Raw genomic sequence first — 25952 nt, forward strand, 5'->3', positions numbered from 1 at the left:
GAGAAATGAGCTTTTAAAGAGCTTCCCTCTCCTGTAGGGAAGACTATTTCACCACTTATCTCTGCATAGCTCTTTGCTGTCAAAGCCTAGAACATCAAGGTGGAAATTTAGAGAGTAACTGTGGGAAATATGCTGCATGGTGTTGGAAAGAAAACCTCAATAGGAAAAGGATGGAACCAGAACTGGAGAAATACCTGATCACTATTTGGGTGCAGGGGAATCCTGCTTTCTATGGGATAAGGCACGACAATTCCTCAACAGGGTGTTTACAGAGAGATCCAGTAACTTCAGACCCTGGCATCCTGATTTCTCTGGGAGGCTTGTGCAGGAGGTGGCCCGTGCTGTGCTGAACACCAGCCACACAGAGCTGAGGCGGCTGCCTGCCTTCCTGCATTCCTCGTGGTGCTCAGTGCTTTATCTTTCGGAACATTAGCCACTCCGGACCACCAGCTGAACGCTGCCAACCCTCCCAAGAAACCCTCCAAAGAGAAAACTTTCTCCACGCCGCGCAGCGTCCGGCCAACACCGCCCGAAGTCCAGAAGCTCTTTATTGCCATTGTTCGGGGGCCGATCCCATCGCCGCCGCGGTGAAGGCGCCCGCACGGGATTGGCTCCCAGGAGCACGGAGAGGCAGCCAGCCCTTCCTTCATCCGCGGTTTCTGGGCGGGAGGGCAGAGGGCAGAGGCAGGAGAGGGGCTCCAGGCGAGGGCCGGCGGAGGGGCCCCGGGCCCGCGGCGCTCCCGCCGGCGCCGCCGCCGCTTCAGCACCGGCCCTGGACAGCGCCCGCCCCGCCCGCCCCCGCCGCTCTCGCCGCCCATTGGCCGCGGCGCCGCCGCGCGGCCGCCGCTCCCCGCGATTGGCCCGCGCCGGCTGTCACTCAGCGGCGCGCGAGCCGGGCCCGGCGCCGGGGTGCGCCCCTCTGCTTTGTAGCGCGGCTCCTCATTGGCTGCGCGGCCCACCCCGGGCAGCGGCTATTGGGCAGCGCCGTGCGCCAGTCACGCGCCCGCCCGAGGGGCCGGGCCGGGGCTGAGGGGCGGGGCCTGGCCGGCGGGGGCGGGGCCAAAGACACGGCGGGGGCGGGGCCGCGGCGCAGGGCGGGCCGGGGTGTGGCGGAGGGCGGGGCCGGGGCGGGCCCGGCGCGGAAAGGGGCGGGGCGAGCGGAGGTTGCCCTTGTGTCTCGCGCCGGGAAGCGGCTGGAGCGGAGCGGGATCCCAGTCCCTGCGCATCCCCCCGCCTCCGCCGCCCCGCGGCGGCACGGCACGGGACAGCCCGGCATAGGCGAGCGCACAGGCGGACGGACGGACGGACGGACACGCCGGCAGGGGCAAGGGGAGCCAGCGGGGGCACCTGGCACCGCTCCGCGGTGGGAACCTGAACCTGCCCAGCAGCGCCGGAGCCAGCGGAGAGAGCCGCTCTTTCCTCCTCCTTCTCCTCCTCCTCCTCCTCCCTCCCCAATCCACCCCCGCGACCCTGGTCCTCCTCCTCCTCCTCCTCCTCACCCCACTGGATACAGCGAGGGAGACACTGCGGCGGAGGCGGCGGCGGCGGCGGCTCCTGCGGGGGGAAGGAAGCGCCCGGAGAGCGGAGCGGCGGGAGGCTGCGGATCTGCGTGCCTGGCGCCCACCCAGCCCGAGGGGAGCCCCCAGGATGCGGCTGAAGCCCGGAGCGCTCCTGCGCTTCTACAGCCTCTGCGGGATCCTCGTACAAGGTACCGCCTCCTCCCCACCCCTGCCCCACGCGCGGGGAGGGAGGGACGCCGGGGGGGCACCGCTGCGGCCCGGGGCATCCCAGGTTTTCCCCCCCGCCCCACTCCTGACCCGCTCCCTCCCTCGCCCCTCTCCCGGCTTCCCCCCTCGCCGTGCGCCCCCAGCCTCCCGCTCGGCTAGCGCTATCCAGCGCTGAAGCGCCGCACGGCTGTTAACCCTTCCTGCCCTTCCCTCGTCAGCCTCTTCCCGCCCTCCTTCGCCCTCCGTGCTTCTTCCTCCACCTACCCCTCACCCGCCGCCGCCGCCAGCCGCTCGCCGACCCCCGCAGCTGCCCCCCGGCCGGCCGTCACCTCCTCGCTCGCCCGCCGCGAACGTGCCCCCGAAAGTGCGAGTGCAGCCGCAGCAGCGGCGTGTGCGCTGCAACAGCATCCCGGGGAAACGTGCGGGGCTCCAGCCGTGCCCCCCCGGCGGGGGGCAGCGGGATGGGGGGTGCCCGCGCCTCGCTGCGCCGCCGCCGCGGGTGCGCGTCTGTGTGCGAGGCATCAGATGCGCACGTAGGGTAATCGGATGAGCCGGCGGATCCTTTCGCCATCCTGCTCCAGGCGGCTCATCCTGCAGCTAGTTTCCAGACTGGATGTATTCCCCTCTCCCTCCTCCCCGCCGCCGCTCCCCCTCGTTCCCGTTATCCGGCCAAGTGGGATGGAGCGGCCGCCGCGCAGGGAAGCCCCGCGACGCGCTGCGAGGTGCCCGCCCGCCGCGGCTGCCTGCGGGGGAGCTTCCCCCAGACCTCTCCCGCTCCAGCGGGAGCCGAGCCGGCGGCCGAGCCCGCTGCGCTGCGCTGCCGCCGGGAGCTTGCCCCCTCGCTCCGGGATGGCGGCGCGGCCCTCCGGCCGCCCCGCTCGGCGGGGACCCCACGGAGCGAGGGGGCGGGCGGCGGCCCCGGCCCCGCGGCCCGGCGGGTGCGGAGGGGCCGGGCAGCCGCCCCGCTGCAACTCGCTGGCGGACCCCGCTCCTCCGGGAGGATGCGGGGCATCTCCCAGCCCTTCCCTCGCTCGGCGTGCGGGCTGTTTCGGTGTGGGAAGGAGAAGCGAAGAGTCGATTAAACTAAGTGGCCTTGTAGGTTTTTTATTTTCCTTCTTTTTTTTTTTTTTTTTTTTTTTTCTCCCTCGCTCGCCTCCGTCATGCCATCTCACGTCAAGTTTAATATATTTCGCGTTTCACATGGCTGCGTCATGTGTCGGGCGATCTCTCCGGAGGGAGCCGCGGCTGGCAGCCCGGAGCGGGGACACGGGCAGCCGCCCGGGTTCCCGAAACACGGCAGCCTCACTCACCCCCTGCCATCCCCATCGTCCTGACCCCCTCCCACGAGTGCCCCCGCTCCACCTCGCGGGGAAGTTCCCGGCCGGGGACGCGAGAAGGAATGGGAGGGGAAGGGAGTGCGCTGGGCAACCGCGAAGGACGGGTCCGTCGGGCGGATTATTTGTATTCTTTCCCGATGTTTATGGGCTGCCCGGTACGTCACCGCACAAGGAGCTGCTGTGTTGGTGCTATACAGGATTATTTATGGGGACATGTGCGGCGCGCTGCACCTGGGGGCTGGCTCCTCTCTGCCTTTTACATTTCCCTGTGAATTGTCAATTCATTGCCCTGCAACGGAGCTGGGGGTGGGAAGCCTCTGGACTGACTTTCTGTCACCAATAAAATCGGGGTTGCTGCTGGAGGAGGAGGATTTGATCTTTCCTAAGATGCAATCAGCTGCATTCAGCGCGGCGCAGTTTTAAGAGTAAACCAGTGATTAAAAACAGTGATGTCTTTCACTGCGGTTTAGAGAGTGTGCCAGGCGGAATGTAACTCTGTGAACTGCATCAGGTAAAAAACGTGTTGCAAGAAATGGGGTGTAGTGCAAAATCTGACTGTGACTATGTGAAAATAACCAGATTGGGCCTGTCCTTGCAGATGGAGAAAAGTGATGCTTAACACATTACCCAGCTTGCCCTCTGTGTATGTAAAACATCTCCCCTCTCTTCAGTTTCTCACACAACTCTTTTTTCAGCTTCCGATTAAAACTACAGTCAGAAATACTTAGGCTCTCTGTGTACCACACTTCAGCAGTGTTCTTTCAAGGGGATATAAAGAACTTGTAACACTCAGGCAGAAGTGAGAGGAAGTAATTTCTCCAACCCTTGTTTCCTGAGGTAAAGGAGAATCGAGGAGATGAATAAATACATTCCATAAGACTATCCTCAGTAGCAACTGTATCCAAGAGAATATCAAATTCCTTCAGTCCACCTTAAAGTGCAACTTCATAAATGTTTTCTTAGCATCTTCCATTTATTTTGACAGAAGTAGCAGACACAGTTACCATTAGACACATATCTTGTTGATAGCTTAATAGCTGCATTTAAAAGTAGTTTTTCCTGTTGGCTTGATTTACTTCCCCAAACTGTATTGTGAAGTATCTCAATGGATTTATTAGATTCCTCCAATTTTCTGTTTGTGGGCCATGGGACGTGCAGGTTTTTCTGTCATCTCTGATGAGAATAACATCTTTGTCCTGAGGATCTGAAGCACTTCTGAACTGTAATTACCGATGGTTTCTGTTGGTGAAACTGAAGCAAGTTAAAGACAAGGTGACAAAGAGTCAAGCTGACATGTGTCCTGTATGGAAGTTTGCCTTTCTGGCAAGATCTGTGGAGAAACTTGCTTAAGGATTCTGTCCTGAGTATTGATGAAGCATCAGCTGAGGGAAGAGGACATAGAATAATGCTTCTCAGCTTGTGCATGGAATAGCATTAGCAGCAAGCAGTCCCTTCAGAGGCGAGGCAAACAAGAAGTAAAAAAGCCCAGTGTCAACTGCTTGCTGTGAAAGGGGAGCGCTGGAGGTGGTAGAGGGAGTAATAACTTGGAGCTGAGAAGTGGTTTGTCAGCTGAGTTTGGGGATGGTATTTGTCTGCTCTGCCCTCTCCAGCATTTGCTGTGAAAATAGTGGGATCTCTGGCTGCTGCTGTTCCTAACTTGAACACTGTAATGAGCCTGGAGTACTTAAATGATGTCCCAGGGGGTTAACCTCTTATTTATGTTTACAGACGGCCTTACTTTTTTTTTTTTTTTTCTTTCCGTTCTGATTGTGTTTTAAACACAGTCTTAAAATTTAACAGTTGTAGGGGGGGCATGTTTTTAGAATAACTCAAGTGCTTCATCTGAACTGTTTTTATGCAACCTGATGAGTAAACTCATTATTGTCCAGAGTCGCCACGTGAGAAACTGTTACAATAAAAATAGTTCTGCTGGATTCATAGGATACAGATACAGGTTTGGATTATCCTGGAATTGTAGCTGCTGTAGCCCCCTGCTGTGTGATAATGCAAATGGCATCTAATGCCTTAATGTGCTCAGCTCCGAGAAGGCACTGGGTAGTGCCATGGGTGGGAGCAAACAATCCACTTCCAAGATTTTGGCAACACTGGATAAATCTTCTCAGTGCAGTTGCTTCAGACACTTCAAATGCTTGCAACCTGTCGACTAATGAAAATTATGTAGGGACTCTTTAATTTGTCAGAAATTGTGGCCACTGATGCAACAAATCAGCCAAGACAGGTAATTGTTTGCGGGTGAGATCTTTTCATTTGCTCAGATCTGTTACAAGCAGAATAAAAAAAAAACAACCTGCAAACAAACCTGGACAAACATGGATATGACCAATGAGATCATCTGTGCTGATTTAAGATGAAGTCGTTACACTTTACTCAATATCTTGTGTATTTAGACTTTGTTTTGAATTTTCAGTTGGATTTCTGTTAGCAAAACCTTGGCAACCCAAGGCTGCCTGCACACGGGTTGTCTTGACAGCTCAGCGTTCATATGCTAATACAGTGTACAGCGAGTCAAATGCATGGAGTTTTAATTCTGTAGGTACTGTGAGGGCATACACAATTACATAATAAAAGACAGTAGTTTTAGTACAGTCCCTATGTGGAATATTTTAGACACAATTTGAAACATAAAACTTTTCACTCTATTTGATGGTGTCTGTCTTTATATGACTTCCATCAATATAAGCAGGGCTTGGTAGACTTACTAGCTGCTTAGCTCTCAGGCGAGTTCATATTTTATGAATTATTTTGCTTGATTTCTTCATGATTCTTTATTGATAGTCATCCTATAGCAGTTCAGGCTTAGAACATGAAGTAACTAAACAATCCATATTCCCATTGATGATGTCCCACAACTTCCCTGTGGAGAACATGAATAGGGATTACTCATTCAAGTATTTATCTCACTCTTGCACTCAAAGTATTTTTCAAGTTTCTAGCATCAAATCAATAGTAAACAGTTTTGAAGTTTGTCACCAAAGTAACTCCATATAAATGCTGATCAACAGAAGCACCTCTGTTGAAACAAATACATTTTTTTTGTCTACTTTCCTGTTAATTTTGTTGTTGTACTTTTTTTTTATTTCAGAAATGTAGAACAGTCAATCTACCTCTGCTTTTAAATTTACTTGTCAATTGCAATTCCATGATAATGTAGTGCAAATGTCTCTAAGTTATAGATTATTATTATTATAGAAGCCTTAGTTCTCATAATTAGCTTTCTCATCCCTCTGGCCTGATCCTACTACTGACAAAATGTGTTGAATGAGATTACCCTTATTCTTTCCACCAAAGAATTATTCTCTTAATAGGACTTATTCTTTTAATATAGCTATGTAAATTGAAGCTTGGATTTTGAGGTGGTTTTGTGTATTTTTTTTCCTTTATCTCTCATGTGCATTGCAAATGTTGATGAAGTAACTGGCAACAGCAGTTATGTATGGTATGGGCATGGACATCAGGTGCTTGCCAAAAGAAGAGCAGTATAACCAACCAAAGTGTGGTTGACTGCACTAGAACAGTGACTTCCTTCCCACCTAACATTTAAAAATGTGGAAGTAGGAGATGTTGTCCTTGTCCTCTTAATGGCTTCTCCTAGAGAAAGAAGGATTACTTCAATTTTGTTTTAATTGTGTTGAACAGCGGGAAGAAACTCTCAAAAGTTAGGCCCTCTCAAAACAATGCAGGGTCTTCTGTGGAGAGATTGCCACTGACCTGCTTTTTAAAATACACATCCTAAAACAAATGCAGAATGATAAAACTATTAGACATAGTTTAGTGTGTGTATCCTCTGGGATGGCATTGATATTAAGTATGATCTTAATGAGCATATCCTTTCTTCCTAAGGAGTTTTTGAGGTGTTTGAGTGTTTGAAAGGAAGATAGGCAAATACCATGTTCCAGTGGCAAGGAATAAATTGTAAAATCATGATTTCTCTCAGGAATTTGCCCTTGAGCAATTATCCTTTTACATAATGAAAACATTCTGGAAAAAAACCTGAGTATTTTCAAAAATGAATGTGGGTGTCTTTGCAAGGGTCCTTAATGTTGTAGCATATTTTTGTTTGTTTGTTTGTTTTTTTCCTTTTTTTTTTTTTCCTTCTGAACCTATTTCAGGAACTTTTCCTTTAATTTTATAAATTAAATTTAAAGACAAAACCTAAATGTTTGTCGTTTCTCTTAATGTTAATGGCTACTAAGCTTAGGATGGGTGCTTTAAATATCAATGCATAAGACACTACTGCAATAGCATCCTAAGGGGGTTGAAAGAGGGAGAGAACATTTATTTCAGGGACAAAACACTGGGGGCTGTGTAGCTGCTCTTCCAGTGCTCACCTTTAATGCTAGAGTTTGGTGTGTAGGACTTTTCAGCGTGTGGAACTCGGAACAGCTACAGAGGGGTTAGTGAACAATGTAGGTGGTTTGTCTACCTGCTTTCCCATCTCCTTTCACTTTAATCTGTAAATGTGAGGAAAAAAAAAAAATCATACTTGCATTCTTTGCTATCCTTTTATTTGCAAAATAGAGACCTTGGAACCCATGTAAGTCTTATTTAGGAAGGCTTTTGCTGTCTTGACAAGTTTAAGATTTTTGAGGGAAAGACAATTTCCTTCCAGCAGTGAGTTGAGTTGTGTTTACTGATTTTGAGTTTAATCAAATGGCTTTTGGAGAGTGTGAGTGCTTTTATAACTTTTGCATTCAAAGTAGCAGCAAATCAATTTTAATATAGTTTTACATTACTATAAATTCATGCATTCACCTTTTTTTTCTCTTTTATAATACTCTATTTACGTTTATCCTTTTTTCCTTAAATAACTGATAAAGATTATTAACTGTCCATAGGCAGCTGCTCTTCAGTTTCAAGAAAAATAATTGTAGTGTATGTTCCTCAATTCAAATGCCTAAAGTTCCTTCAGAGCTGAAATTTTTTCTGTATAAGTTTTTTTTATGTGGAGATACATTCCTGAACTACTCTACAGCTTTTCCTTTGTTTTGTGAATGGAGTTGGCAATGTTTAGGTTTTTTGTAAAACAGAGTGTGTCATCACATATCCAGTATGGAGGTTGTTTAAATAGATTTGATATTCTATCATCCTCTTTGTATAAACAGTTTGTTGGGAAGAATAGTGCAGGAGAGATTGTTTTCTTACATTAGAGATAAAAATATCCTGGTGATATTTTAAACCTCTTATATGCCACAGTATTAATCAAATAATGGTTCTAATCTTGGTAATTCAATTACTAAACCTTAGGTGAAGGAACCAGAGTCTAGTGCTACATGCAAAAATAATCTGTGACCACTTCTGAAGATGCAGTTCCACCTTTATCATCAATACATGATGCACTGCATTATTGCTGCTGCTGCTTCTGGCAGAAGCTGAATAGGCAGCACAGTGGTACAGACCCATTGGAGTCCTAAAACTCTTGTTTTTTTCTGAAGTTCAGCACTGGAGATTCAAGAACTGACACTGACTGACAGCTCTGAAGAGAGTAAGACCAAATTACTTCACAGCAGCAGTTGTAGTAGGCACGGGCACTGTGGTATTTTCTGTCTGTTCCGATATTTATCCCAAACTGACCTACATCTGCTGGATTAACAGTGTAGCTTGACCTGCTTTTATTCCTGCTATTCTGTAAGGCAGGAAGGCTGTTCTGGTTAGTCCCTAACCAGGGGAAAAGCTGTACTAGTTGAAACAGGAGCAATCAAATTTATTTTAATTAAAAGATTGTAAAAAGTATATTCTAGCATCAAGTTAATTTCATATTTATCCCTTTCAAAGTGTTGTTTTTTTTTTTTTTCTTTCCTGAGTGTTAATATGTTTTTATGTGTGAAGTTAAAATCTTGACATTCTAGTTGGTGCTTTATTGTGGTACACTGGAGAACAGTGAAGAATTCTCCATTGATTTGCACAATTTGTACAGAGAAAGTAAGACTTAATTTGATAAATGAAAACACTTATTTTCACTCTTGAATTTCTTTAAACTGAATGAGATTTTTTAATGTCTTCAAATATACAAGAACATTGAACTGCAGCCATTTGCAAATAGGAGAATAAATGCAGTGACTAGAAATATTGCTCACTAAACTGATTACCAATCAAGGATTAACAAATCTGTGACAGGTCATCAAATGGTATAATATATTAAAGTATTCCATTTATATGAATTCTTTTGTTAGCAACTAAGATAAGAGTAGTAAGAATGAAAGAACTTCTTGTCTTTGGAGGAAACCTTAAACTTACATGCCAGGTTTTAAATGACATGTGAAGCATCTTCTTGGCATTGCAGTTTTCTCTTAACTTTACAGTTATTTAACTTTTCCATTGCAGGTTTCTAATAATGTTACTGATGTCTTCAGGCTTGTATCATGTAGCCTTGTAGCACTGTGAAAAATAGGTGAGATTTGGATGATATGGAGGAAGATAGAAGTGCCATCTTGTTCAGTGATGATTGTAGTTAATGACAAATTACATGTGTGCAGTCAAAAGGGAATCCCTTCAATTTTAACTTAAAACCAATTGTAGCAAAAATTACAACACCTAACACTGAGGAGCTTTTCAGCACTTAAATATCAAGTCACACAACAGACAGGACATTTTATATTAAAAAAGTGTGTCTCATCTTCTGGTGTAAAACCAAATTAGCAGTGAATTAGCTTTAAAGATTGTGCTTTCTCTAAAGGCTGAAGTCCTCACCCAAGCATGTCTTAAGGCAAATCTTGACTGCTGCTTATATAAACACAGTCAAGATGGTGTAGTTTTGAAGACAGGCAGGGTATAAGAAATTTAAGTATGGGTTAGAACTTTGACTATTTGTCCATCTTCTGCAGAACTATTTGTCTTTCTTATTATTATATTGATTTTTTTGTTAAGTATGTGGCATACCTCTCATCAGTAAATGTAAAGTTGTGGTTTACAAACTTCTGGTTAATGCTTCTTTTTGGTGTGTAAAATGCAAAATTCCTCAACTCCTTAAATAATTGTTCAAAGCTTAGATAATTTCATTACTTTCCCCATAAAATAAGCCTGAGTTTTAGAATTGGACCAGAATAAAATTAAAATGTTCTCAGCTTTATAAGCTATCTTTTTTTGCAAATTATAAATCATTATTGCTTTGCTGCATTCTGAATGGTGAATTTGGGAGCCACTGGGAAAGCATATAATCAATAGAAATATATGGGCCATTTGTTTTTATTTATGATAGATAAAAAAACCTCACTGGCTTGTAGACTTATGGGACTTTCCCATATGCTTAGTACGTAAGATTAATTTCAAAATAGCTTGGAATTTAACATTGGTTTAAGTGACTAGGCATTTATATATTTTGTGGAAGCAATGTCTGGAGGTGGGGGGAGGAGAAGAGTTTTTGAAAACAATAGGATTGTAGAATTTCCCAAGCTGTCTTTGGATTTTGAGAAAAAGAGTTACGCCAGATTTTGTACAGATCTGCTTTTGTCTGTTAGAAGTGATACTTCTGTTCTACAAAAGGACAATTTCTTCCTGATCTGATGCAAAATGGAATAACAAGAAATTTGGATAAAGAAGGCAGTTGAATATGTGCTATGAAGGATATTCTTCATTTACTGTGATATCTGTACCACAGAATTTGGAAGTGCAGATGCACTTAATGTTCATTAAATTATCTCTGTTGCAAACTGAAATATACCATAAACCCAACAAGAAAACAGAATCTACTATTCTTTACAATGTTAAGTAAACAAATGAAAAGTTCTTGTTTAGAGTTAGTATCATAGTGTGGTTTTTTTTTTCCTTTTAATTGGTCGTTAAAAACCTACCATTTGAAGTTTTTTTAGAAAGTAAATATCTTCAGAAATAAATCTCAAAATATGTGACTGGCTGGTCACAGATAAATGCAGATTAATCTCCCTCTAGGCCCTGTCTGCCCAGGATACCTGCCAAGAAAGAAAAAAAACCAAAAAAACACAACTTTTTTCCTTCTGCTTGCTGCTTCAAGGCTTATAGTGGGGAAACAGCAGCAGCCCTGCTCTGTATGCATGAGGGATTTGCTTTCTTAAGATTGTGAGGATAAGGGCCTCGAGTTTGGATCCTGTCTAATCTGTTTACATTGATGTGTCAATTCTGCAAGGAGTGAGCTGTGCCAGAGCAGTGCCTAAGTGTTCTTCATGGATGATACGTGGATGGATGGAGGACAGGACATGTGCACAGCTCATTTTCTCTAGGAATAAAACATCCTTCTGGAGTTGGCACAGAAGCCTTTGCTGTGAAGGACAAGACACCTGTGAAGATCAGGCTGGAACAAACCCTGTATGACTATGGGTTTGCAGGTAGCATTGGGACTTTGCACCTCTCTCCTGCTGTGACTTTCCACCTCTTCCCCTCTGCAGGAAATGGAATGAAACAAGTCAAGATTTTAGAGGAAGTGCATTCTGTAGAAGCTGTTAGAGGACATCCTTCTTCCTACTTTGAGGAGAAACTATGTGAGATGGATGTGATAAGAGGATTAGAATTTATTTTTCCTTTTTTTTTATTTTTTTTTTTTTTGAGAGTTTGGTTAGGTTTTGTTTTATTTTTAATTACTAGTGTTTTCTACCCACTATTTCTCTGCCTTCCTCAAATGTGTATTGACAGAGGTGAGGAGGAGAGCCAATTGGAGTCAGTCCCTGGCACTGGAGCCTGTCTCCTGACAGGGACACTGGTTTCAAATGCTTTTTACAGGGGTGGTCATAAAGCTCCAGTCGATTCACCTGAATTTTTTTGTGTCAGTAAAACATGAAAGACTTTCTACAAGCATAAGCAGGAGAGGGCAAATATGAGAGCTGAAAATACTTCAGAAGTTACCATAGGAAAACCAGGAACTGAGATGAATTTCCGCAGATTGGTATCAATATACTGCATGAGAGCATTTCAGCATAGCCCCATTTAATTTTCCTCATTCTGAGTTGAGAGAAATCAATTGCTTGATTTGAGCATCTCATTCAAATGCAGCTAAAGCACTTTGTAGGTGCAGTTAACTCCCATTTTCTCTCTAATGTTACAAGACAAGCCATTTCACTGTAGAATGCAGTACAACCCACAATACTCCGAGTATCAATGTCACTTGTGCTCTGTTTGAATTAAGAGGCTTACAGAAAAGATCCAGTGAAATGTATATTAGTATGAGAAATTGGAGTTTACTTAGGAATATCAATGTCAAAACAGAAGATGCCTTCAGAAATACAGTTCCACTGCTGTTATGTTCTCTTGATCTGCATGTCTAGAAAAATGGAATTATTGCTCTGCATGTGTAGCAATGTGCCTATCAAATTTAAACACTGGTAGCCACTCTGCTATAACTTGGGTAAGATGTTTGCATGGTAGGAGCAAGCCGGAGGTGCTGCTGTTGCCTCCTGTTAAACATCTGGATTGCCTCAATACACACCACTCATTCTCTAAAAGGGGAATTCTTCACATGAAAACTTTCAGTTCAGTTAACACCTGAAATAGCTACCCCATTTCTGAAAGGCTTCTGCTGCTTACAGAATAGAAAAGAAACTGCGAAACAACTGGTAACAAGTTTTTTAAACACATTACTGAGGCTCTGGGGCTATCTGTGTCATGAATGTATTTTTTGTATCTGGAACGTGTGTGCACACTATCAGGTGTCAGGCTACTGTACAGGGGAATCTATACAAACACAGTGTTTTGGCTAAATTAGGGAAATAGTCCCAAGAGCAGAATTAAGAAAAGATGAGAAATCCATCCAGTGTTTCTGGTGCTTCAGAGAAAGATTTGTATTATTGCAAGTCTCTGCCATTCTTGCATGTGCAAGTTGTTTTTTATTTTTTTTTTTCACAGTATACTCTTGTAAAGCATCTACATCAGATGCTTTAATAACTCCTGACAAACTTGTTAGTATTGTTTGCTGTGGCAGTGTGACAGATTTTATTGCAGAATACACATGCATATGTGAATTTAGATTACAAAAATAAATCTATGGATGATGATATTTGAAATCTTTTAAATAGAGAACTAGGTGGTGCTGTTCTTTCATCTTTGTTGCTCAGCTGAATTCTTAAGTATGGACTGAGAACACCAGGCTACTACTTTTAAAAAATGAATTTAGGTCTCTTAAAAATGTTAGAAGAAGTTACTGTTTCAGATTTCACTGAGAATGCTACTTTAGCAGCTAATAATTGCTCAATACAACACTTTATAGTTTATGGAAAAGAACTTTTGCATTGAATGGTGTAGTTTTATTCAGTATGGTGATATACTTCCTTTTATTTTCAGTTTGAATGACTTTGGAGTTAATTCAAATGACTTTTTAGACTTTATGCTTGGTGTTATATTTAGGATTATTTGTTCTAATCAGTTTAACTTGTTCAGATGTGTGAACCTTTTTAATCCTTTTCCACTGTTGGTTTCTTAAACACTTTGGGACTAATTTGCTAACAGCACAATGAGATCATCAATAATTGCTGGAAGAAATTTGTTGCAATTCTGTAGTAGCAGTATATAAACCACAATTAATTAAACAAGAAAACCAATTTATTAAGTTTTATTCCATTTACAAAATATATAAATTTTTAATCACTGTTTTGTCTCAATGCTGCAATAGGAAATAGTGAAGTTAGATTATAATGAACTGCCTAGGATCGAGATAGATTTGTTTTATTAGTGTTCAGTGTTGCAGCAGAATAATAAATGTCTAATTAGTCTCCAACTCCAGTATGTAGCACTTTGGTGGAGAGTGCCTCTCCTTGACCACTGCTTAAACTAAAATGTTGAAAGAACAGATGGAAGATAAAGAAATAAAGGGAAAATGTACTTCTGCACTGAAAAAGAAATTAAAATGTGCTCTGGCCAGGTCAGAGTTATAAATGTGTTTGCTCTAAGTATCTAATTACTCACTCAAAAAATAAGCTGCAGCTGTTAATGGAGGAGTGTGAAAACACTTTTTCATGGAATTTGTTTCCCCTATTCCTTCTGAAGTGCTGCAATACATAGTGAAATCTGAAACAGAAAGCTGAGTTTTTACTTTATTCTTCTTTTGAACAATCAAAGAATGCTTTTACTTGACACTAATTAGAGATTTAGTCAAATATCTAAATAATACCCATACAATTAATTACAATTTTGTACCAATGTTAAAAGCAATAATTCATTTTATGTTGATTTTTGTGGGATTTTAGTGTCACTTAAGCAGCTATTCCAATGTTTGAAAAGCAAAAAAAGGTGTTTCAATTTATTTATGGAAATAGGAAAGAAATCCAAAACAACTCAAATTCACAAATAATTAAAAAAAAAAAAATCCCTTTTTATTCCTGACAAGCAAATAGTCTTAGCTCTGAAGCAGGAGTCACATTTTATTATGCTCTGTGTGGTAATGGACTTTGTACTGTGATTTTGGTTTTAATTTCTGCCATTAAAAACTACTAATAAAAACTCACTGCCAGCATTACTTCAGTGCTTAGCATTTCCTTATTGCAGAATTGCATCTCAGGGATAGTGGTACAATTTGCATGGGTTAGCAGACTACTTACTTTTAAAAAGGGGGGGTGTTAATAGATTAAGTGTTTCTAACGGTAATTGGGTACAAGTGTGCAGAAGATTTCTGAATGCATATTATAAATTGAAAATTATCAAACCAGAGACCTTCAGAAGTTTCTACTTTCTCCCACAGCCTGTAGTTTGGTCTGTGGATTAGCACATACTCCCAATTTTTGCAAGTACTTAATTTTTACAGTACTTTTAGAGTATTTTCTTCTTTTTCTCAGGAAGTGTTGGACCCCTGATTCAAGTCCTTCTCTGTGCAAGTGTTCTCTTAAAGAAATATTTGACTGGAAAGAGAGAGAATTTATTACAAGTAATTACTTATTTTCAATTGTTGTGATTCAAAACCAGTAAATTTGATATTTATGTACTGTGTTGGAGATGAGCTGTCAATAAATAAATGAAGGACCACTTATAAGTCTTTCTGCACCAGCCCACTCCTTTCAAAGCAGCTAAGCATGAGCATGTGAAGGAGTGAGGTGTCAGAACCAGAGCTGCTGTTGTTTCTAAGCTGCTGTTGATTTTCTCAGTTACAGATGCTATTTAAGAATCTAATTTAAGCCAGGTGCAGTGAACATGTCCTGTGATTTCTACAACATTCTACAACACTCCAAAATAACTTTCAGAAAATGGATGCTGCTTGATCCTTAGATCTGAGGAAGAGAGAGGGATATTATTATTTCAAAACAGAGGAAATATGATAACAATGATCTTTATTTCTTTTGTTCTGCTTAGGTTCTGGGAAACATCCAAAAGCATGAAAGGTGTCCTTGCCCATGGCAGGGAGGTTGGAAATAGATGATATTTCAAGTTCCTTCCAACCCAAGCCATTCTCTGTTTCTATGATTCTGTGTTCGCTAAAGCTCAGGTTTGTTTTCTTAGTACATTAAAATAATAGTAAGTTCTTTATTTGTTTTCTCCCCCCTACTGAGTATTACCAGTGTAGGGAGAGATCTGCATAAGATACTGAGTTTTAGGGAACTTCTGTTTGAAATCATTTGGATTGGCACAGTAGGTTTTTTCCCTTGGCTTACATTGCAATGAATAATTTATACAAGAAGTGCAAGATGACACCATATATAAGGTTACTTTTCTAATCTAGGAAAATGCCACAATGTAAAGGAGCCATAAAATACTTTGTATTTCTATTTGTGAGAATTTTTTTTCCAACATTCTTTGATTTAGGCTTTGCATTCCACTTTTAATTTTTTTTTTTTTTTTTAATCTGTGACTTCATCTTTTTTTTCTCCATTGCTTTTAAGTTTTTATTCTGGTTTGGTCAGTGTGTTGCTATAAGTCCTGATATTTTAAATTTATTAAATCAGATGAAGAATAATTCTGAATAAACATGTAATTGTCTGTTTTGAGCCAAGAGCTTGGGAAGCCCATTGTCACCTGTCACCAATGTGTGTTTTTTGTTTGTTTTCCCCCTTTTGTTTGGATATGAGTGAGGATCATAGGGTAACACTAAACATTAATGTCTGATTTAGTAAAAAAACAACTATACCCATTGTAACTTCCATGGTATCTATGGAAGGGTTGTAAGAAGGGCACAATAGAGATCTACCTCATTTTTCATAATAGTATCTCAGCTTTTGCTGTGTCTGCACCACTTCTAAGTTCTTAGATACTTTCTGTTGATATTTACAAGTACTTTACCTTTTTCATTATGTTTCAGTTGCCACAGTTACAGTAACTGTTTTATTTCAAATACAGTTAAAGGAAGATTCTCTAGTATAACTTCAGAGTAGGGTGTGACTCTGGTACAGCTCACAGATGAAAACCAAACATGTAAATTATTACTATTTATTAGAGAATTTAACTTGAATTCACTCTTCCAAGTATGGAATTTGAAGGAAATAATTAGTATTTAGAGTAAACAGTGCTTAGTCCTCATTTTCCCTGATAGTGGGATCCCAGAACCTTTGAATTTAACTTTTAAAAGTTAACATTAACTAAATTGAGATCTAAGGCTACTCAGGCTCATAATAGTGATACTTTTTTTTTTGAGAGTTGTTTCATGATTAATGAGTGTTTGTCATGATTAATTAATCTTGAAAACCTTTATCTGTGTATAACATTGCAAACATAGCAGAATTAAATGAAAATTATGAGCTAGGCAAAGAATTGTTTGTGTAGATCTATTTATATCAATAATGAAAATAAGCGATCAAGAAGATAGGGCAATTATTGCATGATATCTGATGAACCTAATTCAGTTAGTTATCAGACTCTATGCAAATAAAATATTCCAAGTACCTAGGAAAGAAGGTTTTGTTGGTTTTGTTTTGTTTTTTTTTTTTTTTTGTCAGCTACCCTTCTGTCTCCCCACTTCCCCAAAGAATTTGAAGTGTGCATGAAACTTTGCCAGCATCACTTAAAAATATGAATAAAATTCTGAAGTCCAGCTCTTCTACCATGAAGCAAGTTATTTAAGCTGAAACAAAGATGATTGTGCTTTTTCATCTCTGCAGGACTATTATTTGGAATTCTGTTCATTTTCATTGTGAAACACATGAGTAATCAGTATCAATGCTCAGATAATATTGTGGTGATTTTGTTAATTGTGTGTTCTCTGTGATTTTAAGTTGGAATTACAAAATAAAACCATTCCAAACCCATGCCCATGTGTCTGCTTTGTACCTGCTTGTGAAAATTCAAAGGTGCAGTCACAGCATGTGAAAAGTCATTCAGTCTCACAAGTGTGTTGGCATTTTTCTCAACTTGCTGAGTGCATAAGCTGTAAATTTTAAGTAATTGCCATGTAGAAACCTCATGCATATAACAGGACCATTTTATTTATGCCTATTTGTCAGCAGCCGCATCCCAGAATGGATTTGTTAAATAAGTACCACTGTTCTGCAGTCTGCACCTGTACGTGCTTTTAAGTTGCCTGATAATCTCAGCAAATCAAAAAGTCTTTCCCCACCTAACCAAATAGTCTTCTGAGATTGTGGAAGTACTAACATTTGTTCAGAAAAGTGATATAATAAGTAAGGCTTTCAGCCACCTAAAGTGTTGGCTAAATTTTTGACTATTGGTTCATTAAATCTTTTGTCTTGTTGCTAGCTCTGCTGGCAAGTATCTCAATATTTTCATTTTTGGGCTTTCTCATCACAAAATGCCATGACAGACAAAGGATCAAGTAAAGTTGAGCTCTTCCTGCTGCACTGACCCTTTGAGTTGAGCCTGTCTTATTCCATATGAAGTGCACCTTCTGAGCAGTTACAGTTCAGCAGCTTATAGCAAGGTTAAGGGGCTGAAAGTGGAGTTCTCCAAACAAGTCCTTGAGCTGGAAGCATCATGGGGCTGTGGCTGGGCTAGTTAGCCTTGTGTAATTAATCTTCAGTACATTGGTTTTCTTTACTCTTCTCTTTGCAACCACAACCATTTAACTTGTTGTTAATGCATGTCTCATTCTTCTCAGTGAGAATTTTTAGTATCATCTCATCCTAGCACTGTACTAAGCCAGATCTAGTCATTAGTCTTGGTGTAGACTGCTAAAAATGCATCTTGGAATTTAGAGGTTTTTGTGAAATAGAGTCCACTTAAAAATGCAGCATCCACTGTCGTCAGTAGAAATTCATATGCAGAAGTTTGGAAAAAAGCCAGGTTGCATTTTATATTATTTAAGAAAAAAATACATAGTATAGAATTTGCATTTATTCATTATGTTTTAACTATAGTTTTAACAATATTTGTATATAAACATTTAGACTAAGTTTAACTCTATATAAGCATATATATATGTATATTTCATCACTTGATTTACACTGCATTCAAAGCCAATAAATTAAATATCCATGTATGAGTCGGATTCTGGTGAGAAAGTTGCCCAAAGCTAAAGAAAACTTAAGTGCAATAACTGAAGTGTTCTGAGAGGGAAATGTGAAAACTTCCCCTGAAAATGTGTGGTTTTGCTCTCTGTAAATAGAAGTTACATCAAAAAGGCATACTATTTTTTTTTTTTTGAGTGTTGATATCAGTGCAGCTGAGTTATGGAAGAGTTGGTACTGGCTTGTTCAAGAGAGTCAGAATGATGCTGTTCCAGGTCACTGTGGGTCATCTGGTTAATGCTGGATGTGAAAGGCTGTGCTACATTCCAGCCTTTGTCCTACTTTCATGAAACAGATGCTCTTCACTGAGGAGACACAATTAATTGCTATGAAATGGGTGGGTGTCCGCTTGCCATTCTTTAAATGCAACCATTGCAGTTAGTTTTGGTTAAATTCTTTGCTGTTTGTAGCTGCAGGAGTTCATATTTTGAGGTTGTGAATTTCTTAGGCTCCAAGACAAGCTGAACAAATAGAAATACAAACCACTAATATAAATGCTTTTAAGCTTTTTGCTTATTTTGCAAGCAGTTGAGCTTATTAACCCTGAAAAAAGCAATCTGAAACGGTAACAAATATAAGTGTTAATGGAACCTTCTCTTTCACAAAAAGAACCTGAAATTTGCAACACCAGGTCACTTGAAAGACCTCTAGTTTTGCACTGAATGTGGTTTAATGAACATTTTCTTTCTTTCTTGGAGGGTTTTTTGCTAAGCAGTAATTCTCCTGTGGAAGATTAAGCTATTTACTAGCAAGACTAAAAGATGATACATCTAAAAAACATGATTACATGAATTTCATTGTGCATGTGAAGTGGAAAAAATTTCACTAAATTTCTAGTGGCAGATGTGTTGCTTTTATTGCTGGCTTCCATGGGTTGCAGTGATGGGAGCTGCCAAACCAGATCTTCTGTGGGCACCACCTTGCTGATCCTGGAGTTTCAAGGCTAATCTCAATCACCTGCCGGTCTGAGTGTGCACATTTAGGAAGGGGAAGCATCCAGGCAGGATTTGCAAGGCTGGGAGACACCAGTGTAGTCATGTGGAAAAGGCTTCAGATGGAATCTGGATTTGGATTGGCTTTCTCTCTCCTGGGCAGCACAAAGCTGGATTCACAGGGCAGCTTTGGTAGGATGTTAGGGTGAGCAAGGGAATGGGGAAATGCAGAGAGTTCTGAAATGCTGGAGAGAAAGGAGAGTGATAGGACTGATGTACAAAAATGTGTGGGAATCCAGAGCTTCCCTCTGGCTGCCCTGGAAGGTCTGGGACCCTGGCAGGGGTCAGGAACCCCCTGGACAGAGCCCCCAGAGACACTGTCTGGGATCTCTGTCCATGGAAAAGAGTTTTCAATCTTACAGGATGAATTACAAGCTCTGAGTGTTTGATAGAAGTAATAATTAAGTGTGGTGCAAAAGTAAAATTTTAGGTTTCTAGATGAGAGGTCCAAAGGGGACAAGATGGAGGAAATTGGGTGTGTCTTGTCCTTTTTCTCCTTCTTCATGCCCTCCATGTTTCACTGGAGTGTTGGCATTTTTCTGTTGGTTCAGGCTGGGGACACACTGTTCAACGTAGGTGACAGATATTGGCACGTTATTGTAAATCCAGCCCAGGGAGTTTCTGGTATTTAATGTTTGTAACATCCCACTGAGGGCAGAGCCCCACACGCTGCCCTGCAGGACAGAGCTGGGCAGGGCAGCAGAACATGTTAGAGATAAACAGAATAAACAACCTTGGAACCAGCACAGACCAATTATGGCTTCTGCTTTGGCAGCGGGGCAGAAAGACAGAGACTTTCTACAATCTCAGAATCATCAATGCCACAGATTCCAACAATAGTGTGGCAGAAGGGAGAGAAACAGGACGTGTGATTTGAGACGTGAAGGGTGCACTGCCTGCTGTAAAGTATAAGAAAATAACATCATTTCAGATGTGTACAAAGATCCCTGCCACGTGTAGCTGGTTCAGCCTCCCTATACAGTTTAGTCCTAATCAAACTGCAACTTAAAATGTGTTCTAAGTTCTTCATTAGAATTAAGAAATTGCATGTCTTGAACATGGTTCAGCTTCATATACTTTCTGTAATAAAATAATAAAATACTTTTTAGGGTGAAATATTAAATATCAACGTAATGGCATTAAATACCAATGGTTATAATTTGATTTTTCTTTAAAAAATATTGTGAAAATTTATATTATCTCATTTCTTCACCTTCTTTTTTTTTCTCTGTGGGATCTCTTTAATAATGATATTTTTGTTCCTGTGGTTGGTTCTTCCTGTGCCTGATTTCAGAAGAACAGCTTGAGTGACTTCTTCAATTCAGTTTTTATATAGTGACAAGTATCTCATGCTTCTAATCCAAATGCTGTGTGCTTGACTAGCCTCAATCCAGAGAGTGAATATCCCTCTATGAACAGAGCCTAATCTAATAGCTTTCAGAATATATATCAGCACTATTCTACTATTCTAAGCTGCCACATGCTATAGTCCCTTTTATGAACCAAGAATTCATTTATAAATAAGATTAGGAATTTATTGTTGCTAATCCTTCCTTATTTTTAATATCCACTGCCGCTGGATTACTCTGCTTTTCATTTACAGGAACTATAATATTTGGGGTGCACATTTTTCATTTTTTTTTTTGTTTACTTTTTTGTTTTTTTTCTTTGCTTCCAAGTCTTAAACCAGAAACTTAAAACAGGAAACTCTCTATATGATGCAAATAGCTATGATTTCTCATTTCAGGCTGATGTATTGGTCCAGTGTTTTAGGTCATTAACCTTTTTTTAACTGTTAAATTGTGCTTTTTCTCTACACTGATAATTCTTCCCAAGTAGTATCATCAGTATACTTAATTAGCACAGTCTTACCTAGGTGGTAATTGTTGCTTATCAGAATGTTAAAAGAATTTTGTCCAAAGACCAAGCTTTGATTCTTCAGAAATAAGCAGAGGCTAGTAGAGTTTGATTTCCATTTCATATATTAAATATTTCTTGTTTTCAGAAGATCTAAGAATATTTGATTCCTACCTTCTATTTGTGTTAAATAATGATAGTTTGGGTTTTTTTTTCATATGTATCCAACATGAAAATTGTCACACTAAAAATACTGGTCTTCTGATACACAACTTGAAATTTCCTTTACTTTTAAATCAAAATTTAATTCATGTTGCAGATGGAAATATTTTTCCTTCTTCAATCTTTTTTATATATTGTTGCAAGACCTTACTTGTTAACTGTTCTTTTCATCCTCCTTGTAAGCATTAATTTATTTTTACCTTGTTTCATTTTTATGATTACATTTTTGGTAATGTTTTCAACAGGTTTAGGTGAAAATTGATCAAAGAGGTTTCTTGAGTCATTAAAGTCTATTCATTAAAGTCAGAAGGTTCTCAATAGGTTTTTGGGTTTCTGCTCTTGGATTAAGATTGTCTTTCCAGACAAACTCTTGTGAAAGTGCTGACTCTGAGTATTTGCTGCATTTCATTGTAGATGCTTCAGGTCTTAATTTTGTCTTTCTGAAATGAAAATTTGATTTTTTTTTTTTTTTTTGTTCTCGTTGATCAGAAATGATTTTCTAGTTGTGCAGTCCAAGGTTATATATTCTGTGTTCTGATTTAGCTACTTGACAAAGCAATAGTTGATGCTTTGTGGCAAAACAACACCAAAAAACCAACAAACAAATCCCATCTCAATCAGATTTCTGTATTCCCAATACTGGTACTCAGTGCTTTTGAATGTATATCTGGAGAGTTGAAAATATATTAATTTCTAGTGATATCTGCTGGCAGACCAAGTCAACCAAGCAGTCAAAAGAGATTGAACTTGAAAAGGAAGCTTTTCTACAGGACTTGCAAAATTCTTCTGTGGGTTGAAGTCACAAAGGAAAGAAAATAGTTTGCTTTTTCTTTTTACTCTTCAATTAATTATAAACCTGTATAAACATGTATACACATATATAAACTTCTGCCTTTGAATAACATTTTTAAATGGCTTTTGCAGACCTGCAAAATTATGACTTTGGAATAGCATGTGAAGCTATTTCACAATAGAATAAAGAAATCACTGCTGAATATAATGTTAATCTTTTTACTAAACCAAAGCTCTTAACCTGAAACATTATTTTGGCATTTCTTTCATTTAACAAGACTTCATTGATTCTTAGTTCGTACAGTTTTGAAATTGATTCTTGACCATCTATAGTTGTTTTGTGTAAGAAAGAGTTGTAAATGTATAAAAGCTTCTTATGACAGAAATTGCATTAATCTGGTGCTTATATGTGTGCGTGATTGGGAATATGTGGTATATTGAATTGCACTTTTTTTGGTTTCACTCTTTGTAAAAAAGAATATGTCTTTGAATCTCATTGCTCATGGCAGTTTCATGTTATGTGACCAAGGCTGAAGTTTTTTGGCTTACACATCTTCCCCTAAAAGTTCAAAACAGTTCATTAAGAGTAACTTTTAGAAAGCAGGTATTGGACTTAAAGTGCTTGTGTATCTTCTGTAGCATACAGATATGAAGTGTGCATACATATGTAAACTCTCTTAGAATATTTTGCAGGCGTGTTATTGAACACTTAATTTAATAAGTATTCAGGAACAGTCTTCTGTTTCTGCTTTGCTTAGTCATACTCCTAAAGTGCTTCCTCTGCAGAGCCTATTACAGCAAATCTTTTGAAGTGTTTCATCAGAAGCTGCAGGTGTCTAAGACAAGTGAGACACCCGAGTAGCTGCCTTATGAGATCTGCTCATCATGTGGTATTCACACAGATTCGTGTTTGTTTACAAATCAATTTAAAATTCAGCTCTTGCAGCAAGCACCAAGACAATAGTTAAAGATTTATTTCCATCATAGTTACTGAAGAAAGAAAAACCAATAGGATCAGCTACCTGATCTATTTCCACTACACTGTTTTGAAAGATTCACTTTACTGTTGGAGCAGATGAGGAAGCCATAGCTAAAAAAGGCTCAAAGTTGTCATTATTTGCTGTGTTTACCACAAAGGGCACATGCTAAAATCTTACTAAATCTAGGTGCACCATTAAGAAGTCACTTAACTTATTTAAATTATTAAACTGGGGATGATAAATTAAAAGACTGTTTCGTTGTTTATTTTCCCAGCGTCAGTTGCCAGAAAAATTGTTATTCTCCTGCATTGTTTCTAAACCTTTTTGCTTGGGAGAGTGACCAAATTTTTCATCATTTCTGACTTTGCCAGGATGCATTTGTTCTGCGACTTAAAGCTGTTAGATATGCTCTAAATACTCTGAAAATTACACATCGCTTGGATGGCCCTGTTAGTCAGCATCTTCAGCTGCCGTGTCTCCCAGAAGCTGGTTCAGGCTGATGGGTGGAGCACACAGCCATGCTCAGCTCTTGGCTTTGGCCCTGTGCCTCGGTGGGGGTTTTCCTGCTGGCATCCTTTGTGTGCCTGGCAGCTCAGAGAAACACAGAGCTATCCAGAGGGAGCAGGTCACTCCACCTCTGTCCCTTGGATCCCCCATGTCTGTCCCTTGGATCCCCCATCTCTGTCCCTTGGATCCCCCAACTCTGTCCCTTGGATCCCCAATGTCTGTCCCTTGGATCCCCCATCTCTGTCCCTTGGATCCCCAATGTCTGTCCCTTGGATCCTCCATCTCTGTCCCTTGGATCCCCCAACTCTGTCCCTTGGATCCCCAATGTCTGTCCCTTGGATCCTCCATCTCTGTCCCTTGGGTCCCCCATCTCTGTCCCTTGGATCCTCCACTTGCTCATATGCAGCTGGGAAAGGGGGCAAGAGGGTGGCACAGCTGCTTTTTGGGGGTGGAAAGGGTAGGAAAGGAGGGGTAGGGAAGAGGAAACATAATGGTGGCTGCAGGAGAGGAAAATAGAAGAGGATATGGGAAAATGGAAGAAGCAGTGGGACAGGATGAGAGCAAGAGGGAAGAGAAGCTGAAGCAGGCTGTGGTGAGTAGACAAGGCTCTGTGGAATATAAGGAGGAGGAGGAAGCAATGGCCAAGAGCCTCTTTGGAGAAAAGCAGAACAAATCACTCAGATACTGCTTAGAGCTGTGTTAGAGCCCTGTTTCATTTGTGTGTTCCTACACTATTGTCATCAGCACTAAAGTCGTTCAAGCAACAACACACACAAAAATGATTCTATCTCCTTTGTCTCCTCTGATGATGTTGCAACATCACCAGATAACCCCAATATTGCTGAAAGTTTGATCCCTGACTTGGGAGTCCAGGACACAGCCAGCCTGCTATTGTCCTGCGAGTGTGTCCCACTTGGACAGAGTTCTGGGACACTGATGGTTTTGCTTCAAATTTAGGACATCTTAAATTTTCTCTTTTCCTAGGTAGAACACTTTTACAGCTGCCAACATTTCTAAGCTTGACACCATCACAGTTTTTTTCACATGTGCATTAACTTTTAAAGTGCATCCTAACTAGAAATGCTAAAAGTTAACGTCTGTATATCCTTCCTTTTTCTTTATTTTGAATTGTGTTGCTTATAGTGTTCCAAACATTGCAAAAAAAAAAAAAATCAATGTAAATGAAAAGTATAGTTGAATTGAGACTTTGGCAGTGTGCCAAATATGATTGCATTAAAAAAAAAGTATCAAACATGTTTCAAATATGGATATTGTATTAATTTGAAATAATATAACATCTAAAATAAACTGATATGATTATTTCATTGATATATGTATATAGAAAAATTAATTGTATAAATATGTATTTACATAAGATTCTGAGACCTGATGTTGTTCTAAACTGTCCAGTAAACACAGTCATCCTGCAAAAATCAGGAAGAATTTCCCTCTAGTTGTTTTGTTATCTACATGTCTGGCTTTTGCACGAGGTAAGAATACTCTATAGTTATCCATCCTTGGAGCCTGTCTGAAAGAGTGAATCTTAAGCTAAAAAGCCCCAAAACATCCAAAGCCCAAAGCTAATACTTCCCTCTCCTTCCTTCCTTTTTTGCATGCCATAGATCATTTAGGTGAAATACAACAGTAGAAGACAGAGCAAAGTCCCATCACTGATTTTTCCGTCATTTATTGGTGTGATATTTGGGAGGGGACAGAGGGAAGCTTAATGTATCCTTCTGTGAATTCAGCTTCCCCCTGGCTTATGAGAACTATTTTGCCAGTTTTATTTCTTCTTTTAGCTGCCTCCAAGTTTATGGCCCATCTGTTGGACATAAATAAGCCAACAAGTTGTCTTGAGTTGCAAGAACTCTCTGATTCAAAGGCAGTTTGAAGCAGAGCCCACTGTTGGACAGGGAGGATGTTATGTGCAAGGATTAGATGTGTGCAGCATTGCAGAGGCTTTTGTAATACAGCAGGTATTGGGGAATAGCAAATTTGAATGACTTGTATCTAGAAAAAAGGAGTGACAGATTCTGCTGAGAGCTTGCTCTTTCTTGCCATGGTCAGTTGTCAGAATCTCTAAATCAGCCATATGCAGGCATTCTTGCAAACGATTGAAGGTCCTGCATAGAAATAATTGAAATATTTTATTCAGTTTCAGGGCATGCGGATTCAG

At 40.8% G+C, this 25952-nt stretch overlaps 1 protein-coding gene across 4 annotated transcripts in view; it reads left to right on the top strand.

Moving 5' to 3' along the window:
- Positions 1 to 1195: 1195 nt before the first annotated feature.
- The window catches only part of CADM2 (cell adhesion molecule 2), a 595909-nt gene continuing 571152 nt past the window's right edge, over positions 1196 to 25952 (top strand). For all 4 annotated transcript variants that reach the window (XM_021541238.4, XM_021541252.4, XM_021541246.4 and 1 more), the window contains exon 1: positions 1196 to 1708. In XM_021541238.4, coding sequence (XP_021396913.1) covers positions 1648 to 1708 — 61 coding nt within the window. In that variant the 5' untranslated portion in view covers positions 1196 to 1647. The remainder of the gene's footprint in view (positions 1709 to 25952) is intronic.

Source organism: Lonchura striata, chromosome 1, assembly GCF_050655825.1.
Source record: "Lonchura striata isolate lonStrDom1 chromosome 1, ASM5065582v1, whole genome shotgun sequence".
In the NCBI taxonomy this organism is placed as follows: domain Eukaryota; kingdom Metazoa; phylum Chordata; class Aves; order Passeriformes; family Estrildidae; genus Lonchura; species Lonchura striata.